Source organism: Oncorhynchus mykiss, chromosome 12, assembly GCF_057628025.1.
Source record: "Oncorhynchus mykiss isolate SJ-2025 chromosome 12, ASM5762802v1, whole genome shotgun sequence".
NCBI lineage: Eukaryota > Metazoa > Chordata > Actinopteri > Salmoniformes > Salmonidae > Oncorhynchus > Oncorhynchus mykiss.
Window position 1 is genome coordinate 11,457,501 of NC_143033.1, and position 18,018 is coordinate 11,475,518.

Here is an 18,018-nt window from a genome sequence, read left to right on the forward strand (position 1 = left end):
TCTGATAGTGGGGAGGTAGATTTCTAGCCTCCCTTATGGCTCTAATCTGATAGTGGGGAGGTAGATATCCATTCTCCCTTATGGCTCTAATCTGATAGTGGGGAGGTAGATATCTAGTCTCCCTTATAGCTCTAATCTGATAGTGTAGAGGTAGATGTCTCGTCTCCCTTATGGCTCTAATCTGATAGTGGGGAGGTAGATATCTAGTCTCCTTTATGGCTCTAATCTGATAGTGGGGAGGTAGATGTCTAGTCTCCCGTATGGCTCAGATCACATGCCTACATAGTATACACTATAGACATGCATCATTCCCACAAACACCCAGCTCAGAGAGGCCCAGCTCATACAGGACCAGCTCAGAGAGGCCCAGCTCAGAGAGGCCCAGCTCAGAGAGGCCCAGCTCAGAGAGGCCCAGCTCAGAGAGGCCCAGCTCATACAGGACCAGCTCAGAGAGGCCCAGCTCAGAGAGGCCCAGCTCAGAGAGGCCCAGCTCAGAGAGGCCCAGCTCAGAGAGGCCCAGCTCAGAGAGGCCCAGCTCATGAGCTCCATCAGCAGCAGATTCTCATTTAGAATGGAAAATGAATATGTTGTTGGATCAAATGTTGTGCATCGAATCGTATCGATTTTCCATCACACGCTTTTCCATCCCGAAAACGTAATGATATATTCAAACACAGGCACACACTCTCTCTCCACCCCTGACCCATTAACCCCTGACCTATAGGACATTGTTCTGTAGCCACGGTAACCAGCTATGTATTGACCTTGTGTTGGTATTAATAGTTGATCATTAGCTCTGCAAATTAGAAGGTAGTGTCAGACACAAAACACACAAACCCAGACACACACACACAGACAACAGGATGCGCACAGACACACAGACACACAAAACCCAGCAGGACATACAGGTAACACTACCAAATGATGGAGTTTCTCATGGAAGATGGTGTGAGTTCCAGACACTTGTAGAATCTATTGCAGCTGTTCTGGCTCGTGGCGGCCCAACGCCCGATTAAGACACGTCATTTAGGTGTTTCCTTTATGTTGACAGTTACCTGTAGAGTGTCACACTCGAACAGAACAGACAGTCACTCGTGCCTGAGTGTGGGTGGGTAACACTGACACAACTAGTTCACATACACTGTCCTCCACCGGAGACCGGGGTTCACGTCCCAATCCAGGCTCTCATTTCCTTGCTGACTCTCCTCCCTACGGTCTCCCCTGTATATCTGTCTGACTCTCCTCCCTGCTCTGTCTCCCCTGTATATCTGTCTGACTCTCCTCCCTACTGTCTCCCCTGTATATCTGTCTGACTCTCCTCCCTGCTCTGTCTCCCCTGTATATCTGTCTGACTCTCCTCCCTGCTCTGTCTCCCTGTATATCTGTCTGACTCACCTCCCTGCTCTGTCTCCCTGTATATCTGTCTGACTCTCCTCCCTACTGTCTCCCCGTATATCTGTCTGACTCTCCTCCCTGCACTGTCTCCCCTGTATATCTGTCTGACTCTCCTCCCTGCTCTGTCTCCCCTGTATATCTGTCTGACTCTCCTCCCTGCTCTGTCTCCCCTGTATATCTGTCTGACTCTCCTCCCTACTGTCTCCCATGTATATCTGTCTGACTCTCCTCCCTACCGTCTCCCCTGTATATCTGTCTGACTCTCCTCCCTACTGTCTCCCCTGTATATCTGTCTGACTCTCCTCCCTACGGTCTCCCCTGTATATCTGTCTGACTCTCCTCCCTACGGTCTCCCCTGTATATCTGTCTGACTCTCCTCCCTACGGTCTCCCCTGTATATCTGTCTGACTCTCCTCCCTACTGTCTCCCCTGTATATCTGTCTGACTCTCCTCCCTACTGTCTCCCCTGTATATCTGTCCGACTCTATTCCCTACTGTCTCCCCTGTATATCTGTCTGACTCTCCTCCCTACTGTCTCCCCTGTATATCTGTCTGACTCTCCTCCCTACTGTCTCCCCTGTATATCTGTCTGACTCTCCTCCCTGCTCTGTCTCCCCTGTATATCTGTCTGACTCTCCTCCCTGCTCTGTATCCCCTGTATATCTGTCTGACTCTCCTCCCTACTGTCTCCCCTGTATATCTGTCCGACTCTATTCCCTACGGTCTCCTCTGTATATCTGTCTGACTCTATTCCCTACGGTCTCCTCTGTATATCTGTCTGACTCTCCTCCCTACTGTCTCCCCTGTATATCTGTCTGACTCTCCTCCCTGCTCTGTCTCCCCTGTATATCTGTCTGACTCTCCTCCCTACTGTCTCCCCTGTATATCTGTCTGACTCTCCTCCCTGCTCTGTCTCCCCTGTATATCTGTCTGACTCTCCTCCCTGCTCTGTCTCCCCTGTATATCTGTCTGACTCTCCTCCCTACTGTCTCCCCTGTATATCTGTCTGACTCTCCTCCCTACTGTCTCCTCTGTATATCTGTCCGACTCTATTCCCTACGGTCTCCTCTGTATATCTGTCTGACTCTATTCCCTACGGTCTCCTCTGTATATCTGTCTGACTCTCCTCCCTACTGTCTCCCCTGTATATCTGTCTGACTCTCCTCCCTACTGTCTCCCTTGTATATCTATCTGACTCTCCTCCCTGCTCTGTCTCCCCTGTATATCTGTCTGACTCTCCTCCCTACTGTCTCCCCTGTATATCTGTCTGACTCTCCTCCCTGCTCTGTCTCCCCTGTATATCTGTCTGACTCTCCTCCCTACGGTCTCCCCTGTATATCTGTCTGACTCTCCTCCCTCCCCTGTATATCTGTCTGACTCTCCTCCCTGCTCTGTCTCCCCTGTATATCTGTCCGACTCTATTCCCTACGGTCTCCTCTGTATATCTGTCCGACTCTATTCCCTACGGTCTCCCCTGTATATCTGTCTGACTCTCCTCCCTACGGTCTCCTCTGTATATCTGTCTGACTCTCCTCCCTACTGTCTCCCCTGTATATCTGTCTGACTCTCCTCCCTACTGTCTCCCCTGTATATCTGTCTGACTCTCCTCCCTACTGTCTCCCCTGTATATCTGTCTGACTCTCCTCCCTACGGTCTCCCCTGTACATCTGTTTTGACTCTCCTCCCTCCCCTGTATATCTGTCTGACTCTATTCCCTACGGTCTCCTCTGTATATCTGTCTGACTCTCCTCCCTACTGTCTCCCCTGTATATCTGTCTGACTCTCCTCCCTACTGTCTCCCCTGTATATCTGTCTGACTCTCCTCCCTACTGTCTCCCCTGTATATCTGTCTGACTCTCCTCCCTACTGTCTCCCCTGTATATCTGTCTGACTCTCCTCCCTGCTCTGTCCCCCCTGTATATCTGTCTGACTCTCCTCCCTGCTCTGTCTCCCCTGTATATCTGTCTGACTCTCCTCCCTGCTCTGTCTCCCCTGTATACCTGTCTGACTCTGCTCCCTGCTCTGTCTCCCCTGTATATCTGTCTGACTCTCCTCCCTACGGTCTCCCCTGTATATCTGTCCGACTCTATTCCCTACGGTTTCCTCTGTATATCTGTCTGACTCTATTCCCTACGGTCTCCTCTGTATATCTGTCTGACTCTCCTCCCTGCTCTACCTGAGTGTGGGTGGGTAACACTGACACAACTCTAGTTCACATACACTACATAAACTAAAGTATGTGGACACCTTCTCGTCGAATATCTCATTCCAAAATCATGGGCATTAATACGGAGTTGGTCCACCCTTTGCTGCTATAACAGCCTCCACTCTTCTGGGAAGGCTTTCCACTAGATGTTGGAACTAGAGGTCGACCGATTAATCGGAATGGCCGATTAATCATAATCGGAAATGCCGATTAATCATAATCGGAAATCGGTATTTTTGGGGGCCGATTTCCGATTCTTTTTTATTTAAAACATTTTTTTTTTCTATTTTTATACCTTTTATGCAGTAGAAGCCAAGGTAGAAGCCAAGGTAAATTGCTGGCTAGCATTAAACTTATCTTGTAAAAAACAATCAATCATAATCACTAGTTAGACCAAAGGCTCGTATTTCTGTGTGTTATGTTATAATTAAGTCTGATTTGATAGAGCAGTCTGACTGAGCAGCAGCAGGCCCGTAATCATTCATTCAAACAGCACTTTCGTGCGTTTTGACAGCAGCTATTCGCAAGCACAGCGCTGTTTATGACATCAAGCCTATCAGCCTAATGGCTGGTGTAACCAATGTGAAATGGCTAGCTAGTTAGCTGGGTGTGCGCTAATACCGTTTCAAACGTCACTTGCTTTTAGATTCGGAGTAGTTATTCCCCTTGCGCTGCAAGGGCCGCGGCTTTTGTGGAGCGATGGGTAACGATGCTTCGAGTGTGGCTGTTGTCGATGTGTTCCTCGTTCGAGCCCAGGTAGGGGCGAGGAGGGGGACGGAAGCTATACTGTTACACTGGCAGTACTATAGTGGCTATAAGAACATCCAATAGTCAAAGGTATATGAAATACAAATGGTATAGAGAAATAGTCCTATAAATACTATATTAACTACAACCTAAAACCTCTTACCTTGGAATATTGAAGTCTCATGTTAAAAACGGGACTACCGTCCCGTAGCAGTCACTTCCGTCATCATGAAGTGCTTTGAGAGACTAGTCAAGGACCATATCACCTCCACCCTACCTGACACCCTAGACCCACTCCAATTTGCTTACCACCCAAATAGGTCCACAGACGATGCAATCTCAACCACACTGCACACTGCCCTAACCCATCTGGACAAGAGGAATACCTATGTGAGAATGCTGTTGTTCGACTACAGCTCAGCATTTAATCCCATAGTACCCTCCAAATTCGTCCTCAAGCTCGAGACCCTGGGTCTCGACCCCGCCATATGCAACTGGGTACTGGACTTCCTGACGGGCCGCCCCCAGGTGGTGAGGGTAGGTAACATCTCCACCCCGCTGATCCTCAACACTGGGGCCCCACAAGGGTGCGTTCTGAGCCCTCTCCTGTACTCCCTGTTCACCCACGACTGTGTGGCCACGCACGCCTCCACCTCAATCATCAAGTTTGCGGACGACACTACAGTGGTAGGCTTGATTACCAACAACGACGAGATGGCCTACAGGGAGGAGGTGAGGGCCCTCGGAGCGTGGTGTTAGGAAAATGACCTCACACTCAACGTCAACAAAACTAAGGAGATGATTGTGGACTTCAGGAAACAGCAGAGGGAGCACCCCCCTATCCACATCGATGGGACATTAGTGGATAGGGTAGTAAGTTTTAAGTTCCTCAGTAAGTTTTAAGTTTTAATTGGTCCACCCACACAGACTGCGTCGTGAAGAAGGCGCAGTAGCGCCTCTTCAACCTCAGGAGGCTGAAGAAATTCGGCTTGTCATCCAAAAGCACTCAAACTTCTACAGATGCACAATCGAGAGCATCCTGTCGGGCTGTATCACCGCCTGGTACGGCAACTGCTCCGCCCACAACCGTAAGGCTCTCCAGAGGGTAGTGAGGTCTGCACAACGCATCAACGGGGGCAAACTACCCGCCCTCCAGGACACCTACACCACCCGATGTCACAGGAAGGCCATAAAGATCATCAAGGACAACAACCACCCGAGCCACTGCCTGTTCACCCCACTATCATCCAGAAGGCGAGGTCAGTACAGGGGCATCAAAGCAGGGACAGAGAGACTGAAAAACAGCTTCTATCTCAAGGCCATCAGACTGTTAAACAGCCATCACTAACATTGAGTGGCTGCTGCCAACACACTGACTCAACTTCAGCCACTTTAATAATGGGAATTGATGGAAATTGATGTAAAATATATCACTAGTCACTTTAAACAATGCTACTTAATATAATGTTTATAATACCCTACATTATTTATCTCATATGTATATACTGTTCTTTATATAATCTACTGCATCTTTAAGTAATACATGTATCACTAGCCACTTTAAACTATGCCACTTTGTTTACATACTCTACATTACTCATCTCATATGTATATAATGCACTCAATACCATTTACTGTTTCTTGCCTATGCCGCTCTGTACCATCACTCATTCATATATCTTTATGTACATATTCTTTATCCCTTTACACTTGTGTGTATAAGGTAGTCGTTTTGGAATTGTTAGGTTAAATTACTCGTTGGTTATTACTGCATTGTCGGAACTAGAGGCACAAGCATTTCGCTACACTCGCATTAACATCTGCTAACCATGTGTATGTGACAAATAAATTTGATTTGATTTAAAAGGAACCACCAACTTCCATATGTTCTCATGTTCTGAGACATTAGCTTCTTTACATGGCACTTATTACTTCTTCTCCAACACTTTGTTTTTGCATTATTTAAACCAAATTGAACATGTTTCATTATTTATTTGAGGCTAAATTGATTTTATTTATGTTTTATATTTAAGTTAAAGTGTTAATTCAGTATTGTTGTAATTGTCATTATTACAAATAAAAATAAATCGTCCGATTAATCGGTATCGGCTTTTTTGGTCCTCCAATAATCCGTATCAGCGTTGAAAAATCATAAAATCGGTCGACCTCTAGTTGGAACATTGCTCCAGGGACTTGCTTCCATTCAGCCACAACAGCATTAGTGAGGTCTGGCACTGATGTTGGGCAGTTAGGCCTGGCTCACAGTCGCTGTTCCAATTCATCCCAAAGGTGTTCGATGGGATTGGGGTCAGGGCTCTGTGCAGACCAGTCAAGTTCTTCTTTCCAGAAAACCACCACCTGGCTTTGTGCACCGGGACATTGTCATGCTGGAACAGAAAAGGGCCTTCCTCAAACTGTTGACACTAAGTTGGAAGCACAGAATCGTCTAGAATGTCATTAGCATCTGTAGCGTTAAGATTTCCCTTCACTGGAACTAAGGGCCCCGAACCATGAAAAGCAGCCCCAGATCATTATTCCTCCTCCACCCAACTTAACAGTTGGCACTATGCATTCGGGCAGGTAGCTTCTCCTGGCATCCGCCAAACCCAGATTTGTCCATCGGACTGCTAAATGGTGAAGCGTAATTCATCACTCCAGAGAACGCGTTTCCACTGCTCCAGAGTCCATCAATCTAAAGCATTTCTAAAGCCCTTCTTACCTCAGCCGATGTCACAAAGTGCTGTACAGAAGCCCAGCCTAAAACCCCAAACAGCAAGCAACGCAGATGAGTCCAATGGCGGAAAGCTTTACACCAGTCCAGCCAACACATGGTGATCTTAGGCTTGTGTTCGGCTGCTCAGCCATGGAAACCCATTTCATGAAGCTACCGACGAACAGCTCTTGTGCTGACGTTGCTTCCAGAGGCAGTTTGGAACTCGGTAGTGAGTGTTGCAAGCTAGGACAGGCGATTTTTGCAAGCTACACGCTTCAGCACTCAACTGTCCCGTTCTGTGAGCTTGTGTGGCCTACCTAATTTGAAGGCATGTCCACATACTATATGGCCAAAAGTGTGTGTGTGTGTTGTAATCATATTGTATCATATTTACAGGTGACCCGCCCAAGCATTTCAATGGCTGAAAAATCCTGTGTGTGTGCATGTGAAGGTGACTGTCACACACTCCTCAATCTCCATCCTCCTTCTCTTCACCCTTATCCTCCTCATCATCAACGTCATCATCATCATGGCTCATATGTTTTGGGCATGACGATCACACGGAGGAGGAACGGAACACAAGGACATTCTGAGAACATTCCACGGAACATGGACGTCGCTGATGCATTTATATTACAGAGTGTTCTGAGGGAGGAAGGCAATCTGTGCCTGGAGCATGGCCAGACTCATCACACAGACACACACAGAGGGAGACTCAGGCTTTCAGCAGACACTTCCACAGACCTTGAGGAGTGTATGGCATGCCAAAATAATAGTTGTGATATTACAGACACACACACACCTCTGTGTGTTGGAGAAGCACAAAGGCGACAGAGGACAGAGAGACAGGACGGAGGCGAAATGGAAAAATGCCTTTGAAATGTACACCAGCGCCAGCCATGCCGGTCCAGATCTGGGCCGACTCAACAAGACCCGCCCGGCGCCACAGAACCCAACAAAGCCCAGAGCCAAAGCAAGATGCCCAATCAGCACAGCAGAGACTGCGTCCCAAACAGCATCCTAGTCCATCAGGTCAGAAGTAGTGCACTATATAGGGAAAAGGATATAATTTGGAACACAGCCATAGACAGACACTGACCATCCTGTCCCTCCACTCCCTCCCCAGGACATTGGCTCTGTGTCCCACCCCCAAACAGAGGACTGTAATCCAGCCAACCAAGGGGGCTCCTCTCCCCTTACCGCCCAGCTCTCGCCTCTCCTTTTGACCCTCCCTGTCTCTCAACTGCCCCTCCTTACTCACTGTGTGTGTCCTCATCCCACCAGATGGCCCATGAACCCATGCTGCAATAGGAACCCAGCGATCCAGTAACCCTTTGCCTCTGAACCTTTGCCAGAGACCTCTATTCCATCTGATAGGGATAAGGGGGGGCTTATTCTCCTCACTGAATAGAGTTATCAGGACGGAATTTCAATTGACACAATATGTACATACACTTTTCAATTGACATTAGTGACGGGAGAGAGGGTTTGGTTGACGTTCTCAAAGTAGTGTGAATGTCACTGTAACCACTAGCCAGGAGGAGAACCAGTGCAAACTATTCCACTTGGTAATATTAACCAAAATTTTTTTAAAAAATGTTAATCATCTCCAGCACCACCTCAACATGAGAAAATGACGCTTCTCTATTTTGTTGTGAAATAGGTTTGATTTTGTTTGATTTTTATTGAACCTTTATTTAACTAGGAAAGTCAGTTCAGAACAAATTCTTATTTACAAATGATGGCCTAGCCCGGCCAAACCCAGACGACGCTGGGCCAATTGTGGACCGCCCTATGGGACTCCCAATCACAGCCGGATGTGATGCAGCCTAGATTTGAACCAGGGACTGTAGTGACACCTTTTGCACTGAGATGCAGTGCCTTACACCGCTGCGCCACTCGGGAGATAGAGGTTTCCAATAACATTAACCAATTAGTAGGCAATTAGTATACAATGCCTATTCAAAATGGGTTAAAAATCACACATTGCACACCGATGATGAATTCGAAACATCTTCCTCTATCTTTTTAACTACAAAACATAGAAAAGCGCCATTTTCACATATGTTGATGTTGGGGTGGTGCTGGAGATGGAGAATTTTGAAATGTTCCTTTAAGCAAGTAACTCTTCCACATTACACTCTTGAAATAAGCAACAATTCACAAGCATGTACAGACAATTAAAGGGTTTCAGGGCCTAAAATGTACTTTTTCTTCACCAGCCACTGTGGCAGGTAGATAAAACGAAATCTGCAAACCACTAAGATTTTTTTACCAGCCAAAATATTTTTGTGCCATAATTGCATTAAAAAAAATGATAACCAAGTTTTATGTTTCTAAAACAAGAAACGTAGTAAGAAGTAATGTGGTATATTGCTCAATTTCATAAACATTTTTGTGACTTGAGTCATATAACCAGAATGTTCAGCTACCCCTTTAAGGGCAGGAGGATACCGTGGTAACGGGGTTCACACGAGTCATGTCACGTGTGTGTGTGAGAGATTTGGGATCTGACTAGTTGTCAGTAGACAACGCCTACAGCAGCGTTTCCAAACCTCGGTCCTCCGGGGACCACATTTTGGTTTCTGCCCTAACACCACACAGCTGATTCAAATTGTCAAAGCTTGATGATTAGTTGATTATTTGAATCAGCTGTGTAGTGCTATGGCAAAAAACTAAACATGCACCCCTTGGGGTCCTCAGGACTGAGTTTAGAAAACAGGCTCTTCGCTATCAGTTGAAGCAGCAGATTCAAGCTAACTTTGAAAAACAACCAAGCTTTTGAACTAAATGTATACTAAATGTACAATGTAAAAAGCCAAGAAACACTTGGACAAAGTCTTACTTTGCTGACTTGGGTCATTTAGACAAACTTTTATGCCTGTGCCAGCGCCTCCAATCAGCAGCTATGAAAGGAAACAGCAGAAATACGTTGAAAACGAATACTAAATCGCAACTCGCACAGATTACAGACTACATGCGCAGACCAGCTGGCCGGTGTGTTTACGGGCATATTCAATCACTCCCTATCCCAGTCTGCTGTCCCCTCATGCTTCAAGATGGCCACCATTGTTCCTGTACCCAAGAAGGCAAAGATAACTAAATTACTAATTCACTTCTGTCATCATGAAGTGCTTTGAGAGAATAGTCAAGGATCATATCACCTTCACCTTACCGGCCACCCTAGACCCACGTCAGTTTGCATACCGCCCCAACAGGTCCACAGACGATGCAATCGCCAAAACACTGCCCTATCCCATCTGGTCAAGAGGAATACCTATGTAAGAATGCTGTTCATTGACTACAGTTTAGCATTCAACACCATAGTACTCTCCAAGCTCATCATGAAGCTGGAGTCCCTGGGTCCCAACCCTGACCTGTGCAATTGGGTCCTGGACTTTGATGGGCCGCCCCCAGGAGGTGAAGGTGGGAAACAAAGTCTTCACTTTGCTGACTCTCAACACTGGGGTCCCCACAAGGGTGCGTGCTCAGTCCCCTCCTGTACTCCCTGTTCACCCATGAGTGCGTGGCCATGCAGGCCTCAAACTCAATCATCAATCATTCTTCACCACACAGACTGTGTGGTGAAGAAGGCGCAACAGCGAGGCTGCAGAAATGTGGCTTGTCACCCAAAAACCTGACAAACTTTTACAAATGCACAATCGAGAGCATCCTGTCGGGATGTATCACCGCCTGGTACGGCAACTGCACCGACCTCAACCGCAAGGTGGTGCGGTCTGGACAACGCATCACCGGGGGCAAACTACCTGCCCTCCAGGACACCTACACCACCCGATGTCACAGGAAGGTCAGAAAGATCATCAAGGACAACAACCACCCGAGCCACTGCCTGTTCACACCGCTATCATCCAGAAGGCGAGGTCAGTACAGGTGCATCAAAGCTGGGACCAAGAGACTGAAAAACAGCTTCTATCTCAAGGTCATCAGACTGCCAAACATCAATCACTAACTCAGAGGCTGCTGCCTACATTGAGACCCAATCAACTGGCCACTTTAATAAATGGATCACTAGCCACTAGCCAAATGATGCCACTTTAATAAATGTCTACATATCCTACATTACTCATGTCATATGTATTTACTGTATGTATCTACTGCATATTGCCTATGCCGCACGGTCATTGCTCATCCATTATTTATATGTACATATTCTCATTCACCCCTTTAGATGTGTGTATTAGGTAGTTGGGGAATTGTTAGATTACTTGTTGGTTATTACTGCACGGTCGGAAATAGAAGCACAAGCATTTTGCTACACTCGCATTAACATCTGCAAACCATGTGTATGTGACCGATAAAATTTCATTTGATTCTCACACTTGACTTTTGACTCTGTTTATTCACAAATGTGAATGTTGTGCTCCCACTGTAGAGACACCCACCAATGTGGATAGTGAAATAGACATTCTTACCCACCAATACCTAAATCTACCCGCAGTTGGCGGGTGGCAGGTTCTCATTTTATGCCCTGAAGGGTTTATAATCTAATATGTACACTCATTACATTTTAGCTTCAAAAAAAAATATCACGGTTACCGCTAGCTAAAGCTAACATGTCTTTATCAAGTAACATCAGCCTATCAAAATTGAATGATTACCCCTTTAATACGAATATAAAAGTACAGTAGGTACTACCTTACAACATACCAAACTATTAGGTTCAGGCTACATCTTGTAAAAGAACATTGTCACCGTTAACGTGGGTAGGCTATAATTCACCGGGGAGTTGAAATGTTGAGCTGTTATATATGGAACCACCTAAAAATAAAGTACATACTGTACACATAGATCATACATAGGTTATGTTTCTTCACTTGTAGCATTGTGTGGCAATTTCCATCTATCCATGTTGTAGAGATCAGCACAGCAGGGCCGTCAACAAACATTTGGCCAGCTGGCTTTTCCCCCAGTACTTTTGATTTGGTTTCACAAAAAAAGATAGACACAAAAGTGTTGAAAAGAGGAATAAAGTATTGTTGTTCAGACTGATTAGCCTCATGATTTGTTTGACAGGATTGTGATATTTTCAACCACCCTAGGGCCAGGAGTTTTTTTAGAATATGAGATGATTAGAAACAACTGGTCCCATCATAGCCCATATGAAACAATTTTTTAAAATCTGATTTATTACTATGTCATACCCAGAGTTTTACCTGGTTAGGTTGGCTTACCAGATCAGGAAAAACTCTGAGCCCCATCATAATAATCCCCCACCCCACCACCACTCTGGGACCTGTGGTGCCACCTCTGAAATCGCCAAACAATGTTACAAATGAAAAGAAAGTATATATTTGTATGATCTACCATCTCAATATGTTGACTTTCATATGTCAACCCTTTGAGATAGTGTCAACAGTTGTTTTGAGTTTTTTTTTAATGTTGGTGCAAGGAACCGGTTTCCATAGTTTCCGTGGCTAAGAGCAACAATCAGCTACTGCAACATTTTCAGAATGTAACAGGCTGTTACTGCAATTTAAGGTAAAACCTCAATAAAAAACAAGTCTCAACTATAAGGAAAATAACTATATATATTTCAGAAATATTGCTCTGCTATAACCATTTATACTGTAGAAGTCCTGAACACAACAAGACTGTTCACACTGCCCAGCGGGGGGCGACAGTTGGGCCCAACCTCGAGGTAGCGCTACAGATGGGATCATTTCAGAAGTTTACACAACAGTATTGTCTCTGGAGAACCTCTCGCAAATGTCCCTTTGCTATCGGCAGTTTACAATTGCCTCATTCGTCCCCCTCTCCCCTGTAACTATTCCCCAGGTCGTTGCTGTAAATGAGAACAGTGTTCTCAGTCAATTTACCTGGTAAATTTTTTTTTTTTTTAAAGACCTGGTGCAAATGGCCCATTCACACTGGAGCTCTCTATATTCAACCTGACCTGGTTCTACTGGCCCTTTCACACTGGAGCTCTCAATATTCAACCTGACCTGGTTCTACTGGCCCTTTCACACTGGAGCTCTCAATATTCAACCTGACCTGGTGCTACTGGCCCATTCACACTGGAGCTCTCAATATTCAACCTGACCTGGTGCTACTGGCCCTTTCACACTGGAGCTCTCAATATTCAACCTGACCTGGTGCTACTGGCCCATTCACACTGGAGCTCTCAATATTCAACCTGACCTGGTGCTACTGGCCCTTTCACACTGGAGCTCTCAATATTCAACCTGACCTGGTGCTACTGGCCCATTCACACTGGAGCTCTCAATATTCAACCTGACCTGGTGCTACTGGCCCTTTCACACTGGAGCTCTCAATATTCAACCTGACCTGGTGCTACTGGCCCTTTCACACTAGAGCTCTCTATATTCAACTTGACCTGGTTCTACTGGCCCATTCACACTGGAGCTCTCAATATTCAACCTGACCTGGTGCTACTGGCCCTTTCACACTGGAGCTCTCAATATTCAACCTGACCTGGTTCTACTGGCCCATTCACACTGGAGCTCTCTATATTCAACTTGACCTGGTTCTACTGGCCCATTCACACTGGAGCTCTCAATATTCAACCTGACCTGGTTCTACTGGCCCATTCACACTGGAGCTCTCAATATTCAACCTGACCTGGTGCTACTGGCCCATTCACACTGGAGCTCTCAATATTCAACCTGACCTGGTGCTACTGGCCCATTCACACTGGAGCTCTCTATATTCAACTTGACCTGGTTCTACTGGCCCATTCACACTGGAGCTCTCAATATTCAACCTGACCTGGTTCTACTGGCCCATTCACACTGGAGCTCTCAATATTCAACCTGACCTGGTTCTACTGGCCCTTTCACACTGGAGCTCTCTATATTCAACCTGACCTGGTTCTACTGGCCCATTCACACTGGAGCTCTCAATATTCAACCTGACCTGGTTCTACTGGCCCTTTCACACTAGAGCTCTCTATATTCAACTTGACCTGGTTCTACTGGCCCTTTCACACTAGAGCTCTCAATATTCAACCTGACCTGGTTCTACTGGCCCATTCACACTGGAGCTCTCTATATTCAACTTGACCTGGTTCTACTGGCCCATTCACACTGGAGCTCTCAATATTCAACTTGACCTGGTTCTACTGGCCCATTCACACTGGAGCTCTCAATATTCAACCTGACCTGGTTCTACTGGCCCTTTCACACTGGAGCTCTCAATATTCAACCTGACCTGGTTCTACTGGCCCATTCACACTGGAGCTCTCAATATTCAACCTGACCTGGTTCTACTGGCCCTTTCACACTGGAGCTCTCTATATTCAACCTGACCTGGTTCTACTGGCCCATTCACACTGGAGCTCTCAATATTCAACTTGACCTGGTTCTACTGGCCCATTCACACTGGAGCTCTCTATATTCAACCTGACCTGGTTCTACTGGCCCATTCACACTGGAGCTCTCAATATTCAACCTGACCTGGTGCTACTGGCCATTACACACTGGAGCTCTCAATATTCAACCTGACCTGGTGCTACTGGCCCTTTCACACTGGAGCTCTCAATATTCAACCTGACCTGGTGCTACTGGCCCTTTCACACTGGAGCTCTCTATATTCAACTTGACCTGGTTCTACTGGCCCATTCACACTGGAGCTCTCTATATTCAACCTGACCTGGTGCTACTGGCCCTTTCACACTGGAGCTCTCAATATTCAACCTGACCTGGTGCTACTGGCCCTTTCACACTAGAGCTCTCTATATTCAACCTGACCTGGTGCTACTGGCCCTTTCACACTGGAGCTCTCTATATTCAACCTGACCTGGTGCTACTGGCCCTTTCACACTGGAGCTCTCAATATTCAACCTGACCTGGTGCTACTGGCCCTTTCACACTGGAGCTCTCAATATTCAACCTGACCTGGTGCTACTGGCCCTTTCACACTGGAGCTCTCAATATTCAACCTGACCTGGTGCTACTGGCCCTTTCACACTGGAGCTCTCAATATTCAACCTGACCTGGTGCTACTGGCCCTTTCACACTGGAGCTCTCAATATTCAACCTGACCTGGTTCTACTGGCCCATTCACACTGGAGCTCTCAATATTCAACCTGACCTGGTGCTACTGGCCCTTTCACACTGGAGCTCTCAATATTCAACCTGACCTGGTGCTACTGGCCCATTCACACTGGAGCTCTCAATATTCAACCTGACCTGGTGCTACTGGCCATTACACACTGGAGCTCTCTATATTCAACCTTTTGGGGGGAGCAGGTACAGAAGACAGGACCATCACCCCCCCCCCCCCCCCCCCCCCCCCCCACCCCCGACTACCCCCATCTACCCACGACAGATGGTCCCTGTAGGACTTAGGGTCCCATTTTAAGAGGCTTTAATGTGAAAAGGGGAGAGGAATAAAATGCTAACTGATGACCCAGTCGGTGTGTGGAGATCAAATATTTCAATGCAGCAGGTATCTAGAATAGCTGGCCTTTCATGTATCACCATCCAAGAGCCCATTAAAACAGCTGGAGGAGGCCAGACGGGCTCCAGACTCAGTGCCCATCCATCCCCCTCTGCACCAACCCCTCACAGCAGGGGCACCTCCATAGCCAGGTGTACCCCTCATCCTCCCTCCCTCCACCCCAGGTGGGAGCCATAGGGGGTCCAGACTCAGTCCACCCCTAGCCCTCTCCCCACCACGGTACTCACAGCAGGGGCACCTCCACGACCAGGTGTACCAGGTTACACATCAGCTCCTCCAGCAAGTCCTCTCTCCCCGTGTCTGCAGAATGAGAGAGAGAGGGAGAGAGAGACAGAGACCGAGGGAGGGAGAGAGGGACAGAAGTTTCGCCAATTACTTAGCCTGTCTCTGCTTTCAACCACCTTTCAATTAGACCAGCCAACAGCTACACTGACCCCCTACCTCTACAAAGAGTACTTTGTGTCCATTTGGGTTCAATAGAAAAAGGTGGAGAGTGGAGACCCAAGCTCACCTCACAGGAAAACCTACGCACATGAGAAGACCCCAAGGCACAGTGGGGGGGGGCTCTGTTGGATGCATGGCCTTGATCGCTAATAAATATACACTCAGTGGCCAGTTTATTAGGTATACCCATCTAGTACCGGGTCAGACCCACTTTGCCACCAGAACAGCTTGATTTCTTCTGGTAATGGAAACGTTGCTCAATTGGTATCAAGGGAACTAACGTTCCCCACACCATTACACCACTGCCACCAGTCTGTACCATTGACACCAGGCAGGATGGAGCCATGGACCAGAGCCTAAAATTGAGACCTGCGGGTAGATTTTGGCATTGGTGGATAAAAACATCTATTTCACCAGCCACATTGGCGTGTGGTCAGTGCTCCACAGTGCGAGCATTTCACTCTCATTTGTGAATACAAAGTCAAGAATGATCACATTTATAGTGACATAAATGCTTCAGTAGCTGTTTTCAAAGTATTTCTGGCGTTTTGTTTCATAGCTGGTAAATAATCGCACAAAGTCAAAGAATCACAAACGCCTATATTGCCTATGCCACCTCGCACAGCCAGACTGGCTGGGGGGCTGTGCGCACGTGAAGAGCTGAGTGAAATATATCTATATTATTTCTTTTCGAAGAGCTGGTCACAGGCTTAAAAGTTGGTCTAATTTACTTGAAACTAAAGTCTACCCATGTCATCCAAAAAAAATGATATTTGACTCATCTGTCCATAGAACATTTTTCCAAGAGTCTTGAAAAACTTGAGTCCACTTTTTTGAACAAGACGGGTCTCATTGTGTCTGGTGAAAACCAAACACTGCATTCCACAGTAAAAACCTCAAAACGGTCAAGCATGGTGGTTTGGGGATGCTTTGATTCCTCAGAACCTGGACGACTTCCCTTTAAAGAAGGAAACATTAATTCTGTTCTGTACCAGAGACTTCTACAGGAGAATGTCAGGTCATCTGTCTGTGAGCTGAAGCTGAAGTGAAGCAAGACAATGATCCAAAACACACAATCAAGTCTACATTGAAATGGTTAAAAAGCAACATATGAAGTTTTGGGACTGGCCTAGTCAAAGTCCAGACCTAATCTAATCCCAATTGAGATGTTGTGGTAGGACTTAAAACGAGTAGTTCATGCTTGAAAACCCACAAATGTCGCTGAGTTACAGCAGTTCTGCATGGAAGAGAGGGACAAAATTCCTCCACAGAGACGTGAGATCAACAACTACAGGAACTGTTTGGTTGGAGTCGTTGCAGCTAAAGGAGTCACAACCAGTTATTGACTGTAAAGGGGATAATTACTTTTCACATAGGGGAATTTGGTGTTGCAAAACTTTGTTTATTAAATAAATAAAATAAGTATATTTGTTGTTGTAAACTCAGGTTCCCTTTATCTAATATCAGGTTTTACTGAAGATCTGACAACATTCAGGAGAAAAAACATGAAAAATAGAGAGAATCAGAAAGGGGAAAAAAATACTACTTCACAGCACTGTACCACATGACTTCTTAATTGTAATACATTTGTTTTAGAAACATTACAAAGCATGCGCATCCTTTTTGGTGTGTTATGTTGGTTTAATTTTTGCGTAAAAAAATGTGTCTTGTAGATTTCTCTCATCTACCTGCCACAGTGGGAGGTGGACCAAAAAGTACAATTTGAACTCTGCCATCAGCATGACGCAACAGGAACTGGGATTTGTCAGACCAGGCTTTGTTTTTCCACTCCTCGGTTGTCAAGTGTTGTTCATCGTTGACTGGAGCCACTTCTTACTGTTTTTAGCTGATAGGAGTGGAATCCAGAGTAGTCGTCTGCTGCCCATTTGTGACAAGGACCGGCGAGTTACGCATTCCCGAGGTGCCGTTCATGAGCAGTTACTTACCACGCTCAAAGACGCTTAGGTCAATAGTTTTGCGCATTCTAGCGTTCAATCGAACAGTCACAATGCCTCGATACCGGTCTGCCTACTTTATACAGCAAGCCACGGCCAAGTGACTCACTGTTGGTAGG

General features: G+C 46.4%; 1 protein-coding gene across 6 annotated transcripts in view; it reads right to left on the reverse strand.

The window, feature by feature from the left end:
- The window catches only part of dym (dymeclin), a 201,612-nt gene that overhangs the window by 163,940 nt on the left and 19,654 nt on the right, over positions 1 to 18,018 (reverse strand). For all 6 annotated transcript variants that reach the window (XM_090191693.1, XM_090191692.1, XM_090191696.1 and 3 more), the window contains exon 6: positions 15,728 to 15,800. In XM_090191693.1, the coding sequence (XP_090047819.1) occupies positions 15,728 to 15,800 (73 nt within the window). The remainder of the gene's footprint in view (positions 1 to 15,727; positions 15,801 to 18,018) is intronic.